Source organism: Mytilus galloprovincialis, chromosome 4 (genome assembly GCF_965363235.1).
Source record: "Mytilus galloprovincialis chromosome 4, xbMytGall1.hap1.1, whole genome shotgun sequence".
Taxonomy (NCBI): domain Eukaryota; kingdom Metazoa; phylum Mollusca; class Bivalvia; order Mytilida; family Mytilidae; genus Mytilus; species Mytilus galloprovincialis.
This window is the reverse complement of record NC_134841.1, coordinates 100,745,321-100,765,104: the sequence shown is the minus strand read 5'-3', so window position 1 is coordinate 100,765,104 and position 19,784 is coordinate 100,745,321. Positions and strand designations below refer to the sequence as shown.

At 32.0% G+C, this 19,784-nt stretch overlaps 1 protein-coding gene across 3 annotated transcripts in view; it reads right to left on the bottom strand.

Annotated features, from left to right (window-relative positions):
* LOC143073616 (uncharacterized) overlaps positions 1-19,784 on the bottom strand; it is a 72,229-nt gene that overhangs the window by 26,914 nt on the left and 25,531 nt on the right. For all 3 annotated transcript variants that reach the window (XM_076249288.1, XM_076249289.1, XM_076249287.1), the window contains 3 exons: positions 15,785-15,830; positions 12,623-12,736; positions 1,422-1,466 (listed from right to left, as the gene is read on the bottom strand). In XM_076249288.1, coding sequence (XP_076105403.1) covers positions 1,422-1,466; positions 12,623-12,736; positions 15,785-15,830 — 205 coding nt within the window. The remainder of the gene's footprint in view (positions 1-1,421; positions 1,467-12,622; positions 12,737-15,784; positions 15,831-19,784) is intronic.

Here is a 19,784-nt window from a genome sequence, read left to right as displayed (position 1 = left end):
ATATCAATTATTAATAAATTACTGGACTTAATTTACTCGATACATGTACATGTTTTGTAGGGTTCTTTTGGTAACTAAATTTTCAAACATTTTTACATTTTTTTAACCCGAAATAGGTAACACGCATATTAATTTTTATCTTTTTTGACAGAAAGTTAATCCAATCGATCTACATAATAGTGTGTCATTTCTATGCATATTCATAATGAGAAAACAACCAAACGACAAATAAAACCAAACGACTTATAGGAGCATTATTCAGTCTTACAATAGACAAAATAAAGAAGTACACTGAGCCAATTGTTTTAAGAGTATTAAATTTCGGTCTCTGTAAGATATTTTTCACCTGGAGTGAAACGTATACGCAAAAAAAAAAAATGCGTTATGTTTTTATGATGTGCTGTTACACCACTGTTAAGTGCTCAAACTCATGTCGAACCCGACAAATTCTTTAAGGGCCTGTAGTGTAGTGGTTTTCGATGGTTTATGTCTGTCATATTTGTTTTTCAGAACAGTTTTTTTTTATAAATAAGATCGTTATTTTTTTTATTTTAATTCTAATATGTAATATATATATTTTTTATAGATCTTATTTGTCACACATAATATGTTTGAAGGTCTAAAGATTTCAACTGTTGGTTAAACGGACGTAGATTAGAGAAGCTAAAAATTGGACGTCGATTAGAGAAGCCAAAATATGGACATCGGTTAGATAGGCATAACATTGGCCGTCGATTTGGAATGTTATTTTATTGTTACGTCAGATTTAGACGTCGATTAGAGGAAAAGACGTCGATTAGAGACCGGACGTCGATCTGAGTCTTACATATATATGCAAAAATACAAATTCAATATGAAGGTAACCTGTATTTAATATTTTATAATTTTTTATTAAACTTTAAAAAGATTCTATCAAACAGTAACATATATCATCAACTCTGATTTACGCCACTTGTTACCATTGTGACATATATATAGATTCTACTACTGCAACAAGTGTGATACAATATTTAGCCACTTGAGACAGTTAAATTTTCAAAATGTGAGGCTCACTAAGCTTTTAAAATATTTAAAATTTAACTGTCGAAAGTGGATAAATATCGTATTGCACAAGATTTGGTGGTGGAATCTGTTTCTCTAATGGTTTTAAGACGATATGCAGACAATCATAATCCTTCTTTTTTTAATGATCTGCAAAAAGATGTGTTCTTTCTATGAGGCATCATCAGGCATGGTCGCCTTTTTTCATGACGTCATAAATTACAATAGGAATTTCAGAGGAAAGCAAGAAAAATCGATGTCATAATAAAATTTTGACCAATGGCAAACTGAGATCAAAGGAACCACACATTGATTAAATAAAAATAATCAACAGGTCAGGAAAAGTATAAAGTGCGAAGTAGAGTAACATATATTATTACCTCTAATTTAGCATGCATTTCCTCATATTCTCTTTGATCTTCTGACTGAAATAATAAAATATCAACATTTAATCTACATTCTCATAGTAAATGTTTCATGTCCTTAAAATTATATATATATATATATCTTGCACAAATTTCAATTTTAACTTTTTCTCAATAAGAACTAATTCATCCATCCTGGTTTGACAATGTTATTGATGACCAAAAAATGTACACCCCTGTAAAAAAAACTAACTCCATTTATCAGAAAAAAATTAGAAAAATCAAAATAAAAGTTTTCAAAAACAAGAATGTGTCCACAGTACACGGATGCCCCACTCGCACTATCATTTCCTATGTTTAGTGGACCGTGAAATTGGGATAAATTCTCCAATTTGGCATTGAAATTAGAATGATCTTATCAAAGGGAACATGTAAACTAAGTTTCAAGTTGATTGGACTTCTACTTTATCAAAAACTACCTTGACCAAAAACTTTAACCTGAAATTTGCACTATCATTTTCTATGTTCAGTGAACCGTAAAATTGGGGTCAAAACTCTAATTTGGCATTTAAATTAGAAAGATCATATCATAGGGCACATGTATACAAAGTTTCAAGTTAATTGGACTTCAACTTCATCAAAAACTACCTTGACCAAAAACTTAAACCTGAAGCGGGACAGACGGACGAACGAACGGACGGACGAACGGACGCACAGACCAGAAAACATAATGCCCCTCTACTATCGTAGGGGGGCATAATAAAAATGAAATGAGGTAGAGGTCAGATGAACCCTGTGTGAGGTACAAGTTGATGTTGCAAGGAATCCTTATACCAAATATATTTATCCTTTTACTCATAATAAGTGAGAAATTCATATGACAAAACTAGATGCTCTGCAGGGCATAGCTTTATATGACCGCAGGGGTCCAACCCTGAACAGTTGGGGCAAGTTTGGACACAACATTCAAGCTTGATACAGCTCTGAATTTGAATTGTGATTAAACAGTTGACACACCATAGGTTTCTGACACAGAATGAATGTGGTCTAATGAACTTAAAACATTTTTTTTGCCTTTGAGCAATACACTATGCTGTTAAATATTAATCCCCTCAAAAAAAAAAATTCTGAAATCTGAAATGAGAAAAAAATTGTCCCCCCCTCCATTTCTTTTCACCTCCCCTTTTCCCTTATTCCAAAAATAATCTCAATTCAAATTTCTAATGGAGTTTGCAACAATAGCTACTCATTTAAATACATAACAAAATATTAAAATATTAAATGACATACAGTCATAGTTAAAATTAATATTAATTAATAGGAACTCCAAACTAGAGGCTCTAAAGAGCCTGTGTCGCTCACCTTGGTCTATGTGAATATTAAAGGAAGCAGATGGATTCATGACAAAATTGTGTTTTGGTGATGGTGATGTGTTTGTACATCTTACTTTACTGAACATTCTTGCTGCTTAAAATTATCTCTATCTATAATGAACTTGGCCCATTAGTTTCAGTGGAAAATGTTAGTAAAAATTTACAAATTTTATGAAAATTGTTAAAAATTGACAATAAAGAACAATAACTCCTAAGGGGGTCAATTGGCCATTTCGGTCATGTTGACTTATTTGTAAATCTTACTTTGCTGAACATTATTGTTGTTTACAGTTTATCTCTATCAATAATAATATTCAAGATAATGACCAAAAAGAGCAAAATTTCCTTAAAATTACTAATTCAGGGCCAGCAACCCAACAACGGGTTGTCCGATTCATCTGAAAATTTCAAGGCAGATAAATGTTGACCTGATAAACAATTTTACCCAATGTCAGATTTGCTCTAAATGCTTTGGGTATTGAGTTATAAGAAAAACTGCATTTTACCCCATGTTCTATTTTTAGCCATGGCGGCCATCTTGGTTTGATGGCCGGGTCACCGGACACATTTTTCAAACTACTAACCCAAAAGATGATTGTGGCCAAGTTTGGATTAATTTGGCCCCATAGTTTCAGAGGAGAAGATTTTTGTAAAATATTACTAAGATTTACGAAAAATGGTTAAAAATTGACTATAAAGGGCAATAACTCCTAAAGGGGTCAACTGACCATTTCAGTCATGTTGACTTATTTGTAAATCTTACTTTGCTGAACATTATTGCTGTTTACTGTTTATCTCTATCTATAATAATATTCAAGATAATAACCAAAAACAGCAAAATTTCCTTAAAATTACTAATTCAGGGGCAGCAACCCAACAACGGGTTATCCGATTCATCTGAAAATTTCAGGGCAGATAGATCTTCACCTGTTTAACAATTCTACCCGGTCAGATTTGCTCTAAATGCTTTGGTTTTTGAGTTATAAGCCAAAAACTGCATTTTACCCCTATGTTTTATTTTTAGCCATGGTGGCCATCTTGGATGGTTGGCCGGGTCACCGGACACATTTTTTAAACTAGATACCCCAATGATGATTGTGGCCAAGTTTGGTTTAATTTGGCCCAGTAGTTTCAGAGGAGAAGATTTTTGTAAAAGTTAACGACGACGACGGACGCCGGACGCCAAGTGATGAGAAAAGCTCACTTGGCCTTTTAGGCCAGGTGAGCTAAAAATTAGTTTACAGCTAATCATCTCAATCATCATTTTCTAATACATAATTTTCAAGCAGTGTAAGGGGGGTAATCAAACATATATATAACAGTATTCTTTAAATGGAATTGGCTTACCTCCCTTACACTTTTTAAATTGTCTAAATTGTCCTTAAACCAGAAAAACCCTTGTTTTCCCCCCTTTTTTGCTTTTTTGCTGAATGATTTGAGCTAAAACCCCGCATAACCTTTTGTATTATGGAAACTTGTGGTATAAATTCAGAGAGATTTATACACTTTAACACAAGTTATAGACTGGAAACCAACAAATTTTAAATTTTTGCGGTCGTATAAAACAATAATTTATTTTTAAGCAATTGCTAAACCATGAAAATGAAATCAAGGACAATAGATAAATGATAGACAGAAACTTCATAACATAATATATCTGCATACAAAGTATGGCATATCCAGGATGTCTACTTTCTTAAATATAAGGCTGCATACAAAAAGTTATTGCTACCACCACTTAAAGATAGTATGTAAATCCCTATGTCTTCCATACTTTTACTTTTTACGTAGGCGAGTTTGACAACTGGAGGAACAAGCCTATATGCTTTCTGTTTGTTTGATCTTTGGGTTGCTGTCTCAATGAAGTATACCTATAATTTCCTTTTTTCATATCCAATGACAATAAAGGGCTGCGCTTTAGTGCATGATACGCCCGTTGTTTGAAAGACGACGGGCGTATAAAAATGGCAAAAAAGACTACAATGACAATGAGGAGCAGCAAGAAGATAACAGGGAAAGTGAAGATGGTGAAAGTGACTCTACTGAAAGTTATGATCTAAATGAGGAAGTAGGTGATGAAAGTAAGGATTTCATTGATGATGAAGATAAAGATTTCATTGATGATGAGGAGGCCTCTTCTGAGAATGAAAATGAGGATTTTTCTGATAATGAGGACAGTAATTACAGTGAAGAAGACACTGATGATTAAACCTAGTTCAGCTTTTCAATATTTAGCATAAAAAACAAATATCATTAACATTGGCATATAACATAGAAGTCTTCAATGCAATATAAGGAAAGTGATATATGATTATGGGTTTTAGTAATTCTATGGCTGATTTCCAAATTTTATAGTAGTTTGAAAGAAGGTAATTTTCTTGGGGTATATTGCTCATAGTTAGATTCTGTTGAACACAGTAAGGAATCCATACTAAATTATACAAAGATGTATGCAAAAGTTGTTCAAATGGTGCTTAATATGGTGGATAATGATTATTACCTTTTTATTGTTTAGAATATTCACAAGATGATCATATTGATATTTGTTTAGGAGACTTGATTTCCTTATTTTTTTCATAAAATGACACCCTTTAACATTTAAGGAATATTTAGTCACATGTTAGGATTTTCATGTTGTCACTTGTTCACTTATTATGTGCTATTGTAGACTAGTTATGCTTTATAAATTTTTTTATTGCGCTCAACCCTTCCACCAAAACCGAACTCTACAAAAAAGCTGCAATGCTAAGGTATCATTTGTGATTTCAATTGCAACCAATTTTAACAAGAGTAAAACATCCTATATGCAAAAACAGTATTTGATTTTTATCCATAGCTTAGATAGTAAAAATGTTATCATAAAATGATATATGCCTCAGGGAACAGTTAGTATCTCAGGGACTGCTAATGTGCTTTCATCCTTGCAACCATTCAATAATAGTACAAACGTATGACATTCATGGAACCTATTTTTTACAAGAAATTCAATGTTTTAAATTGAACTAAAGATTTTACAAATTTTATGTTTTCACCAGATTTTATTAAGTATTATTTGTTACATCAATAGATATAAACAATTCACCAAAGTTTCATGGACATTGGTGAAAGCCTTTTTGAGTTATTGTCCGAAGTGTTAAAAATCCCCTTTTTTTATGAATAAAGCCCCATAAATCCAAAACTCAAAATCTGAAATTTATAAAAATTGAAAGGGAGCTTACATCAATAGATATAAACAATTCACCAAAGTTTCATGGACATTGGTGAAAGCCTTTTTGAGTTATTGTCCGAAGTGTTAAAAATCCCCCTTTTTTTATGAATAAAGCCCGTTAATCCAAAACTTAAAATCTGAAATTTATAAAAATTGAAAGGGAGCTTACATCAATAGATATAAACAATTCACCAAAGTTTCATGGACATTGGTGAAAGCCTTTTTGAGTTATTGTCCGAAGTGTTAAAAATCCCCCTTTTTTTATGAATAAAGCCCCATAAATCCAAAACTTAAAATCTGAAATTTATAAAAATTGAAAGGGAGCTTACATCAATAGATATAAACAATTCACCAAAGTTTCATGGACATTGGTGAAAGCCTTTTTGAGTTATTGTCTGAAGTGTTAAAAATCCCCCTTTTTTTATGAATAAAGCCCCATTAATCCAAAACTTAAAATCTGAAATTTATAAAAATTGAAAGGGAGCTTACATCAATAGATATAAACAATTTACCAAAGTTTCATGGACATTGGTGAAAGCCTTTTTGAGTTATTGTCCGAAGTGTTGAAAATCCCCCCTTTTTTATGAATAAAGCCCCATAAATCCAAAACTTAAAATCTGAAATTAAAAAAAAAAACGAAAGGGAGCTTAGGTCAATAGATATAAACAATTCACTTAAGTTTCATGGAAATTGGTGAAAGTGTTTTTGAGTTATTGTCCGAAGTGTGGACGACAGACGGACAGACGGACGGACGGACAACGGTATACCATAATACGTCCCGTCTAAGACGGGCGTATAAAAACAGGAGTATGTGTCCAAAGTACCTTACAAACAAAAATATAAAAAGTGGTGTTAAAATTACATAAAATCAATTAAATCATTTCAACAGGTGTGATTATTTTCCCATAATCTGTAAGACCAATCAAATATCAATAAACGTAAAGGCTAGAATATATCAATAAGCTTAAGAGCTAAGTTATATCATAAGTAGATTATTCTTTAGCTGATAACAAATGGTACAAAAATATATTAACTTACATTTAAAAAATCCGAAATCAATAACTGACTGTAAATTATACAGCATAGCCTGACATTATATCTACAAGTGGTCTTATGATAGACCAGCGATAGATATGTACAGTATATACTGATAAGCTTTATAAAGACAATTTTCTAAGAAATTTAAATACTGGTATACTACAAAATAGATTGAATTGACACTCTTGAGGTTACTTATATCCTGGATACTTATATGTACTACAATGACAAGTAACTTTACCTAGAGTATATATCACTGTGTCTAAACCACACCGGCAGAATTTGATCGGACTCGATGGTATCTAACGTCCGGCACAATGACGGAACATCAATAGACAGAAGAAAGATAGGTTTCTCCTTATTTTCTTATTTGTTTAATGATATCGAAGAATATATATACATATACAACTATTTTCTATTGTGAGATGCAATATTTTCTACAACCGTTCTATATTAACAGAGAAATAAGTCAAAATGCATGTCAAGATGACGAATTGAGTGAACCTTGCCTCGAAATTGTTTAATTTCTCTTTAAATTGTTCACATTGTACGGAAAGAAAGGTACGGGAAGATAGATACTGACACGGAGATTGCAAAACTAGTCATTATGAGCATCTCAATACTTGTATTTATGTGTATGGAACGAAAGAAATGGGTCATGTCAAATAAAAATACACCGGTTTCGTCATTGTTGTTTACTACACAACACCCGGTTTCGTCTATATATATCACCCGGTTTTTTATATTTTTTTAAAACCAACAATTTATGAAAAGCAACGTTAACACGGATCTGAACATTGTCTTTCGAAAGAATTTAAATATATATGTATTATAAAGTAAACTTGGCGTGTTTACATTATTTACATAGGTAATTATAGTACTACACATTTTCCTAATGAAAGTCGTATCCGTTATTTCACTGATCTTCAAACTAATTTTAAATGGAATATAAATACTCAATAGCAAACACTGATATCTAATTATTTTTTTAACATTAACATTATGATATTTTTTTTATATAGGTTTTGAGATACATCGCAGTATGTGCCCCCCCCCCCCCCCTTTTTTTTACAAAGAAAACCTAATTAACGCTTAAAAAACAAAATTTAAAACATCACCTTAAAGTATGCAGAAGTTAAGATTTATATTACTAAGAAGTGTGTAAAGTTTGATGCAATAATGATTAACCATTTTGAGATATGGCGCGACATGTTAAAAAAAAACACACTCCTGTTTTACTTACAAAGTTCTGTAACTCAAACAGATTTAATTTGATTTTCACTAAAAGGTTTACAAATCGTTTGACCATTTCAAGAAATAACTTTATTAAGTTTCATGAAAACTAGATTAGCTGTTCTCAAGTTACGGTGCGACATGTTTACGCTGGACAGAAAGATAGACGGATAGCTAGACGGACGGACGGACGGACCGAATGACTGATAGATGAAGGAACGGACGGATGGAAGGACGGATGGACAGACGGGGGTATACAATAATACGTCCTGTCAAAATTGGGATGGGCGTGTAAAAACGCAAAGAAATGAAAAAAAAAATCGTAATTAAAGGTCAATAAGTTGTATTAGGATATCGGCCAAGTCGATTTATTTGTATATTTGTCTGCCTTATCATTTTCCTATATAACTTTTATATATATTTGAGAAAAATGTATAGAAATCGATAAAAAGAACTTGATATTCGGCATTTATTATAATAAACATAATCCAACTCACATAATCCGATTTACCGGGTGTCCCTGTTTTCTCATTTCTTACAATATTTTAATTCGTTATACACTTTATAAGATAAGTGGCGAACCTAGATGACGTATAGGTTGCACGCCCCGACCCCACCTTCGGTTGCCAAAATATTGATTCCTGTATTTAACGATTTTGTAAAGCAAAAAATAATCAAAATATTGTTCGACTCGCTACGCTCGGCGGTACAAGTTGTTCGAAATACGCCCACTTTGAAATAAACTGAATCCGTCTGTCCGCATATATTGTCAAAATATATTGACCAACGTCAGTGTACGATCATCATAACACAATGGCGACAGTACAGACTCGTTTTTTTTAATAATGTTAACAAAATAATTACTATTGAATTTTATCGATGACCTGAGACTATTATACTAATTTGTTCATAGCAGTATAGTTACAATTAGTGATAAATAAATTTTATTTTAATGCATGGTAGTTGTAATCCTACATTCTATGTCGATTATGCATGCAGATACATTTGTCTTATCATCAACGTTTATCCTTAAGAAGATTTATTTTTAACGATGGTAGAAAAGATTACATACATGGAATGATTAGATAACTTATAAAGGTGTCCATTCTTTTGTGCGAGAAAATCACATATCAATTGTGACCGTAAACTTTAATTTCAAGTTTAAACATGTTCAACATATTTTCCCATAACTCATATAGAAAACGCATATTTAAAGAGCTTTAATCTCAATATGCTGTTAAAAAAGTTCGGAATGCAAAGTAAAATTAAATTTTTGAGTTCTATAAGAGTAGGAATTTGCTTATTATTTATTTGAATCTGAGACTCATATAAATAATAAGCCGCTGTCCGGTGAACGAACTTGTTTTCGAACGACCCACAAAACTCCTTTTGAACTCTGAAATTAAATAATCAATTGTAATGTAATGCGATTATGATTTTTTTTATTTGACCAAACCGGGTTATGCATTTTGAAATCTATGACGAAACCGGGTTGTATACATTGACGAAACCGGCCAGTTCAATTTTGACATGACCCATTTCTTTCGTTCCATACACATAAATACAAGTATTGAGATGCTCATAATGACTAGTTTTGCAATCTCCGTGTCGGTATCTATCTTCCCGTACCTTTCTTTCCGTACAATGTGAACAATTTAAAGAGAAATTAAACAATTTCGAGGCAAGGTTCACTCAATTCGTCATTTTGACATGCATTTTTACTTATTTCTCCGTTAATATAGAAAGGTTGTAGAAAATATTGCATCTCACAATAGAAAATAGTTGTATATGTATATATATTCTTCGATATCATTAAAAAAATAAGAAAATAAGGAGAAACCTATCTTTCTTCTGTCTATTGATGTTCCGTCATTGTGCCGGACGTTAGATACCATCGAGTCCGATCAAATTCGGCCGGTGTGGTTTAGACACAGTGTATATATTTGTATTGAATTACATGTAATTTGAACTCCAGTTTGTTGATATTATAAATTTTTAAGAAACAATCTAAAACGCTCCTATGATTATTTTGGGTTAAAGCAGAGCCCTTTCTTAACAAAACAGAACAAACTCTTATTTCACTAAACTGTAACATCGGCAAGAAAAGGTCTTCATTCACTCTGCAGTAAGTAAACATGATTCCTCTATCCAGAACAAGTATGTCATCTTTGTCAAAGGCCCCATGAGTGGTTTTCAACCCCCCAAAAAGGTGACTATACGCTGTCTACGATTTAAATTTCTCAAAACCACAATCATTTTTTTCTCTTATCTAATTTAAGGTTCCTTAAATGGTTTATGCTGAAAACTGGCTACAATGGCAATATTTCCTCCTACCATAATAAGCTAACTGCTCTATTATTTATACATCCAGTAATAGATATTTCTTGATCAACAGTTAGTTATATGTGGTTATTAAGCATCCAGAATAGGTAACAATTCTTACTTCCTTATTGTCAATCTAAGTAAACCTCACATCAAATTTAATGTCCTCATTAATTATTAAAATAATCTATGTAAATTAAATAATCCCAATAACTCCTGTAATTTCTCTTCCTGTTAAATTAATTAACACTCAATTGAAGCACAAAGCCAGCCTGAACAATACTATGTTCAAAATGATGGAGAAAAGATAATTCAGGCACTTCCACTGCGCCTAGGATATATAGTACAGAACTTATAATAGTTCCTTTCTGTAATAATACAGGCACTTCCACTGCGCCTATGATATATTACAGAAATTATAACTGCCAATAGTTCCTTTCTGTAAAAATTCTGACTATATAGCTCCTTCCGATTATAAATAAGAATAAATTGACTGATCAACATATGGTGCATCTAATGCTATTTGATGCTGATTTAAACACTAGTTATTCTTTCTACAAAACACTGGAAAAAACCATGACTATAGGCATGTTAATCCTGAATTCTATACACCAAGATAAGTTTTACACAATCCGAACATTATTATCAAGACATTCAATATACATATAGATTTTATCAAGAAGCTTAGATGACAATTACAACAATACAAAGAAGCAAAAGGACCGTTTTTTTTTTTTTAATAAAATAGATAATAATGGTAATATATATTGAAATATTGACTTTAGGCATCTGTTTAATAGCTTATTGTATTTTTTTTTTTTTTTTTTTTGTCAATAAAATATTGTTTCTTACACAAATATCTCCTATTACATATTTTTATATTTTTTTTGTTGTTTTTGCAAAGAGATATTGTTTCTTAGCTTTTTTTCTTGTATGCTTGGTATTTTCAATTTCTGATTTAATAGATTATAATAATGAAAGCATTGTCATTTAAACTGCTTTATAATTCAGTGGTTGTCGTTTGTTTGTGTGTTACATAATTGTTTTTCGTTCATTTTTTTACATAAATAAGGCTGTTAGTTTTCTCGTTTTTAAAATTGTTTTACATTGTCTTATCGGGGCCTTTTATAGCTGACTATGCGGTATAAGCTTTGCTCATTGTTGAAGGCCGTACGGTGACCTATAGTTGTTAATGTCTGTGTCATTTTGGTCTTTTGTGGATAGTTGTCTCATTGGCAATCATACCACATCTTCTTTTTATATTATTCATGGTTAAGGGAGAACTCAAATAAATTGAAAAACTTCTTATAAGGGCATTTAATAGAAGAATACTACTGTGCTTCTTTGAAGGTGATTTTAACTAATTTTTAAGATCATTCAACATGGGACCAATAGATATTAGTCCCAAATTTTAAATATCAATGGGCTTAACATCAGACCTTTGAAAATTACTGATGATGACTGATCTAGAAATGAGACCGTGAAGTAAACCCTATCATGGTATGACCTTGCAAGCATTGCTCATAAAAGGCCAATTTTTTTTCATTTTCTTTTTAGCAGCTAATCCTCGACAATGGGGTCAAGACTAATAGACATTTGCCAAACTGAAACTTAATAACATAAGGCGTTTTGTTTTCTATTGCCCAAGAAATGTTCCAGCAGTCTTTGTGTATACAACGTCACTGTTGTTGTGAAGTTACCTATCTCTAAGTTATAATACAAGTATCATTGCAAGCAGACGTTCTTATTACTTAGCTTTAATTTGTGTCCGACACAACAACTCTACATTACGTTTGTATACAAGTTATGAATTATCCGGGTCTTCTACCTTCTAAAACATTAAGCTTTATGCAAAAAAATTAAGCCAATCAAGAATAAGCATCTTTATGTTTCTAATTCCATTTAAGTACAAGGTTGAGTCCTATCATTTTATATAATAACATTTTAAAAGTTGAACCAGAAAACTGAAGAAAATTCTGTTATAAAATATGAAAGCAAAGCTTACACACACCATAAGATTCATTAATTGAAGCATTGATTACCTTGTCGACTTTCTCTGACACCAGCTGGTCCAAGGAGAATTTGGAGGATAAAAGGGTCTTAGTTGTTATGTCCGTCAGGTCGGCTTCAGGTGCAGGGCTGTAGGGACCGGGAGACTGCAAAACAAAATTTACATTAACAAAACATACTGTCAGATAAAGTGAAATTTTATTCTGGTCTGATAATGATCTAAGCATTTTGTTACCATGACAATGAAGCAAGAACATTATAGGTAAAGGTACAGCCTTCAACACAGAGCCTACGCTCACACTGAACAGCAAACTATAAAGGGCCCAAAAAATTACTAGTGTAAAACCATTCAAATGGGAGAGCCAACGGTCTAATCTATATAAACTAGAGGCTCTAAAGAGCCTGTGTCGCTCACCTTGGTCTATGTGCATATTAAACAAAGGACACAGATGGATTCATGACAAAATTGTGTTTTGGTGTTGGTGATGTGTTTGTAGATCTTACTTTATTGAACAATCTTGCTGCTTACAATTATCTCTATCTATAATGAAATTTGCCCAGAAGTGACAGTGGAAAATATTTTGTAAAAATTTACAAAAATTTACAAAATTTATGAAAATTGTAAAAAATTGACTATAAAGGACAATAACTCCTTAAGGGGTCAACTGATAATTTTGGTCATGTTGACTTATTTGTAGATCTTACTTTGCTGAACATTATTATTGTTTTCAGTTTATCTCTATCTGTAATAATATTCAAGATAATAACTAAAAACTGCAAAATTTCCTTAAAATTACTAATTCGGGGGCAGCAAACCAACAAAAGGTTGTCTGATTTGTCTGAAAATTTCAAGGCAGATAGATCTTGACCTTATTAACAATTTAACCCCATGTCAGATTTGCTCTAAATGCTTTGGTTTCAGAGATATAAGCCAAAATCTACATTTTACCCCTATGTTCTATTTTTAGCAATGGCAGGCATCTTGGTTGGTTGGCCAGGTCATCGGACACATTTTTAAAACTTGATACCCGACTGATGATTGTGGCCAAGTTTGGTTAAATTTGGCCCAGTAGTTTCAGAGAAGAAGAATTTTTTTAAATTTTATGGACGACGGACGCCAAGTGATGAGAAAAGCTCACTTGACCTTTCAGTTTGTTGGCTGTCTGGGTCACCGGACACATTTTTTGAACTAGATACCCCAATGATGATTGTGGCCAAGTTTGGTTAAATTTGGCCCAGCAGTTTCAGAGGAGAAGATTTTTTTTAAAGTTAGCAGACGACGCCGGACGCCGGACGCCGGACGCCAAGTGATGAGAAAAGCTCACTTGGCCCTTTGGGCCAGGTGAGCTAAAAACAAGAAACGAGAAACACTTATGAACCACATAAACATCAGATTCCTGACTTATACACAATTATTGAAGTTTAGTATTACAGGAAACTCTAACAGACAGACAGATACACCAACCAGAAAATATAATGATTATCAATTACCTTAGTTAAACTGGTAAATAAAAATAATTCTATATATATTGTGACATTGGAAATCTAGAAAGAAATAAAAGGTCTACTCTTTGAGTCTATATACATGTATGACATTCAAACATCTAAAAAAATGTAGGTTATATGACATCATTTTGCACTTTTGTAATAGGAGTAAATATCATAAATAATCATTGAAGGTTTTAAAAAAGTATATTTTCTAAAAGTGCATCCAATAGTCAAGAATTGTACAAAAATAAAATAAATATACATAAGCATAATCTATGAGGCCCCTCATGGGGGGTCCTAGTAATCACATAATCACCATTTTTTTGCCAATATAATCACATAATCATTAAATATTTGCTTATCTTTAGTAATCAAATAATCATAAACTAAAAATACAGTCCTAGGTAATCAAATAATCATGAAATATTTGGCTTAATAATCAAATAATCATTAAAAAAACGGCCAAGTAATCACATAATCAAAAACCCCATGAGGGCCCTCATCTATAGACTGAACATTCCTACACAAATAATAATATGCATTTCATCGATAATATTTGAGCTTGAAAATAGTTTTTTATATTGATAAATACAGGCATGATATTTCCTTTTTCCACTTAAATCTATACACTTCTTAAAAATTATAAATATGTTTAGTACAGAAATGTGTTATTAGGTCAATTATGTAAAAGCAGTAACCTGCAATTTTCAAGGTGAAATTTGTAAAATAAACAGGTGATTATATAAATATTTTATCTCACTTGTTTCTTGGAAAAACAAATAATGTCATGTAATTTTTATGATTTGATCAAATCTTTTCCTTGAGCATCTGAATACATTTTTTTTTAATTTAAACGAAAAAAATGATCAGAAGACAATTAATTTAAATCACAGAAAGTGAAAACACTTTTCTGTCTCTTTAATAATAAAACATGCAGGGCCTATAAATACAGTATTTCAAACCAAGTTTTCACAACAAACAAAACCATACATTAAAAGTTTTAATTTTATTTTTTAGCACTTTTCACATTTCTTTCTTCTTCCTAAACCTTGGTCTACATGTTATTCAACCTTTTGCATTAAACATGTATATTCTAACTTTGTTGCACTTAGATAACAAGTTTTTCAGCATGTACCTGCTGTGACAAATTATATGTAAGATTAGTAAAATCACATTCCACTAAAAAAGAAGATGTAGTTTAGGTTACTGCCCACAAATTTATACCTTCAATTATTGAGTAAACACATGAACAACAAGAATGTGTCCCCAGTACATGGATGCCCCACTCGGCACTATCATTTTGTATGTTCAGTGGACCATGAATTTTGTGTGTCAAAACTCTAATTTGGCATTAAAATTAGAAAGATCATAGCATAGGGATCATGTGTACCAAGTTTCAAGTTGATTGGACTTCAACTTCATCAAAAACTATCTTGACCAAAAACTTTAACCTGAGGAGGGACAGACAGACAAACAGATGGACAAATGAACAAACAGAAGCACAGACCAAAAAACATAATGCTCATAAATGTTGGTATAACAATACATATATATCAAACAAGATCAATTCAGGTTAATAAACCTTACCTAGTACAAAATATCAAGAAGCTATCATTTGTATTGGATAATAAAAATGCAACAAAATTTCTTCTATATGCATCAATTTGGTGCTATTTTGGCAGGTGTACTTGATAAGAAAAACTAACCTCTAAATGTGTGATCTTGGTTGGTGTACGTGGTATTGGTCTGTTACTGAAATGTGAAGGTGGAATTTGTTATTTCAACAATTACAGTCAAAAGATATAAGTTAGTCTTAAATTAAGTGATTTTTTATTATTTGTTGAATACTAATTTTTGTGGATTTTGTGGGTACAGGTCAACCGAATTTAAATGTTCAACAAATATCAAATTTTATATAGGCTTGTGTGCAGACTACAACAAAACCACGAAATTAAATATCCACGAAAATTGGTACCCATGAAAATAAATAAATCCACAGTACTAGGATCTGGCTTTTATTCAGGAACAATACTACACTATGTGCTCTTACCAATGACTCAACTGACACTGCTGTCTCAGATAATTTCCTGTAGCTATCAAATGACCACAGATTTAATGTTAGCTGTAATGGCCCTTGGACGTTTTGGAAGTTGATGAAACTGGTACCATTGTCATTAAGGAAACAGTCAGATCCTATACAGATTTATAAAATAAACTAAAATTTACTGTCGAGAAAAATTGATTCTGAGTTCATGTTAACCAATAAACTTACAAGCCATGTAGTATTACCCTGAATTAATTTAATCGTAAATTTAACATGTGACATACAATGCCCTGACCTACATGTTTTTTTTAAATTTTCAAGGACTTTTTCAAGGAACGGAATAAACAGATCTATACATGTACATAAATATAATTGCAGGCGAAATTAGCTAGGTGGGGTTAAAGATAAGGCATCTTATCTTATAAAGAAACTCTCATAAGAAACTTCATCAAATGAATTGGGAATGTGTCCAGGGGACACAGATGATGCCCTCATATAAAGGGACATAACTGATGAATATAAAGGGACATAACTGATGAATGGTAATCAAAGTGCTTGTATGCAGGGGAGGGTGAAGATGTTTTTTTTCCAGTTTACTTTGCATTGACAAAGGAAGATAACTTAAATTTTAACAAGAGTGCACACACTGAAATGTCTCGCCTTCTTTACTAATCATTGATATTATGTTGATAGTCCTAAGTATAAAGCGTTATTTCAACTGTCACATAAACTTAACATTAAACAAGATAGTTAAACAAAGACCAATGAACCATGAAAATGAGGTCAAGGTCAGATGAACCATGCCAGGCAGACATGTACAGCTAACAATGCTTCCATACAACAAATATAGTTGACCTATTACTTATAGTTTAAGAAAAATAGACCAAAACACAAAAACTTAACACTGTCCAATGAACCGTGCAATTGAGGCATGGTCAAATAAAACCTGCGGGACTGACATATAGATCATAATATATTTCCATACACCAAATATAGTTGACCTTTGGCATATAATATTAGATAAAAAGATCAAAACTTAAAAACTTAACTTTGACAACTGAACCATGAAAATGAGGTCAAGGTTAGATGACATCTGCCCGCTAGACATGTACACCTTACAATCATTCCATACAACAAATATAGTAGACCTATTGCATAAAGTATGAGAAAAACAGACCAAAACACAAAAACTTAACTATAACCACTGAACCATGAAAATGAGGTCAAGGTCAGATGACACCTGCCAGTTGGACATGTACACCTTCCAGTCCTTCCATACACCAAATATACTAGTCCTATTGCTTATAGTATCTGAGATATGGACTTGACCACCAAAACTTAACCTTGTTCACTGATCCATGAAATGAGGTCGAGGTCAAGTGAAAACTGTCTGACGGGCATGAGGACCTTGCAAGGTACGCACATACCAAATATAGTTATCCTATTCCTTATAATAAGAGAGAATTCAACGTTACAAAAATTCTGAACTTTTTTTTCAAGTGGTCACTGAACCATGAAAATGAGGTCAAGGACATTGGACATGTGACTGACGGAAACTTCGTAACATGAGGCATCTATATACAAAATATGAAGCATCCAGGTCTTCCACCTTCTAAAATATATAGCTTTTAAGAAGTGAGCTAACACCGCCGCCGCCACCGGATCACTATCCCTATGTCGAGCTTTCTGCAACAAAAGTTGCAGGCTCGACAAAAATTACAATTTTATCATTGATATTTTTAGAACAGATATTAGATTCCTGCAAATTTTTCATTTATAAAAGGGGATGACTCTTACACTGTTATAGTGAGGCCACCAAAAAAATCAAACTTAATCTGTGGTTTGAAGTTATGATCATTGTGTATAAGTTTCATGACATTTGGTTGAGGCAAACTAAAGTAAGACAACAGAAACTAAAAATTCTTAGAAAACGGAAACCAACTTTAGGACATACGTACCGACTGACAGACGTAGACGGACAAGGGTAAAACTTAATGCCCCCTCTGCTACTGCCGGAGCATAAAAAAGGCTCAATTTCATGGATCTTTTACAAATACAGCTAGCTAATTTTAAGTTGCAACATAACTTTTTTTATCCCAAAGCTTGAAATAAATATATCCCTCAATGTGGAATCTCATTCACAAATAAATTATAAATATTGTTTGGAAACTTGCAGAACATATAAAAGTATTTCTCAAAATATACATTCCAGATCAAAATGAATATTTCTTGATACCAGAAACCTTTTAGATAAGACATAAATGATTTCATTAAATGTACTGAATTCACAGATTGTTTTAGAAAGGACAAGACTTGAGTGTTGATAAAACCAAGTTTACCTTCTCCATTTGTTCATGTGGTTGTCCCCAGGAACTTGTGAAAACCCTTATCTTGATGATTTTTTTCTATTTTAAAAAGTCTTTTTTTATCTTTTTAGCTTAGCTGCTGTCCCATTAATGAATTAATAATGTCAACATCTCTTTCTTTTCCAAGTTTTATCTGATTTATATTCTTCACAACTATTTTGATCATTTATTTATAATCAGCAGGCAAATCATTAGATCTCAGTTCTTTACTGGTCAGTATTTAATTATGACATCACATTTTCTTGGTTTTTTTCTAAATTTCCTGTTCGGTTACAAGTCACACAAAAAGGTGTTTGATGATCTTACATAGGAAGAATACATCTTTTAGCAGAGTAAATGAAAAAGAAAGATAAAGTTCAACTACTTTTAAAACGTCTAAAAAATAAATTAAGAGAATTGACAATTCCACCATCCAAATGAGTAAAATTTGACTTTTCTCTACTCTAGATCTGAACAGATTAATTTCAATTAGTCAAAGCTCTCTGCAAGCCTCACATTTTAATTATTGAAATTGTATATGTTGTGAATGGAAAAATTTTGTATCATACTCAAGACAGTTGTACTATATATATTTCTATTTTGAAGAAATAGAACCATCTAAATATTCCCTTGACAAACATTCCCATTTCATATTGCAATCATTTTCCTCATAAATTTTTCATTTCTTCTAACAATGTGTCTGTTCACCTGAAGTCATTACTTATGTTATTAGAATATCCTCAATGATAATAATGTAATAAAAAAAAACACAAAACTTTTCAAGCAAGAAATGAAATATTTTGTAGTCTACAGTGACAGTAATTGCGATAAAACTAAAAAAAAAATCCTTACATAATCAATACATATGGAATGAAACAGGAGAAATGTTGCCAATATGAATAAGATGTATTGATTTTATTTCCAATACGATTGTTTTGGTTTACATGTACATGTATCATAATGAGCTGTTGAGACAGAAAGTATGGTCACTAGGTCAACAACAAAGCATGAAAAGTAGGTTTTTGTTCTCACAACTACTCTGATGAGAAATGCCCCTTTTAACTGGTTAATTTTGTATGTTTTTTAATTTTAGTTCATTTATATGTTTTGGAATTTAGTGTGATAATAATATTTTTATTATTGTTACATTTCCATGTAACCATAGCCAGTGCCTATTTTGAAGGCTGTACAGTGAGTCAGTGACATGTACATGTTCACCCTTAAAACAAATGCTTAATATCATTGTACTTTTAGTCACTGGTGGATAGTAAATTGTCTGGCAATCACACCATGTGCAGATCCATATTTACATATATA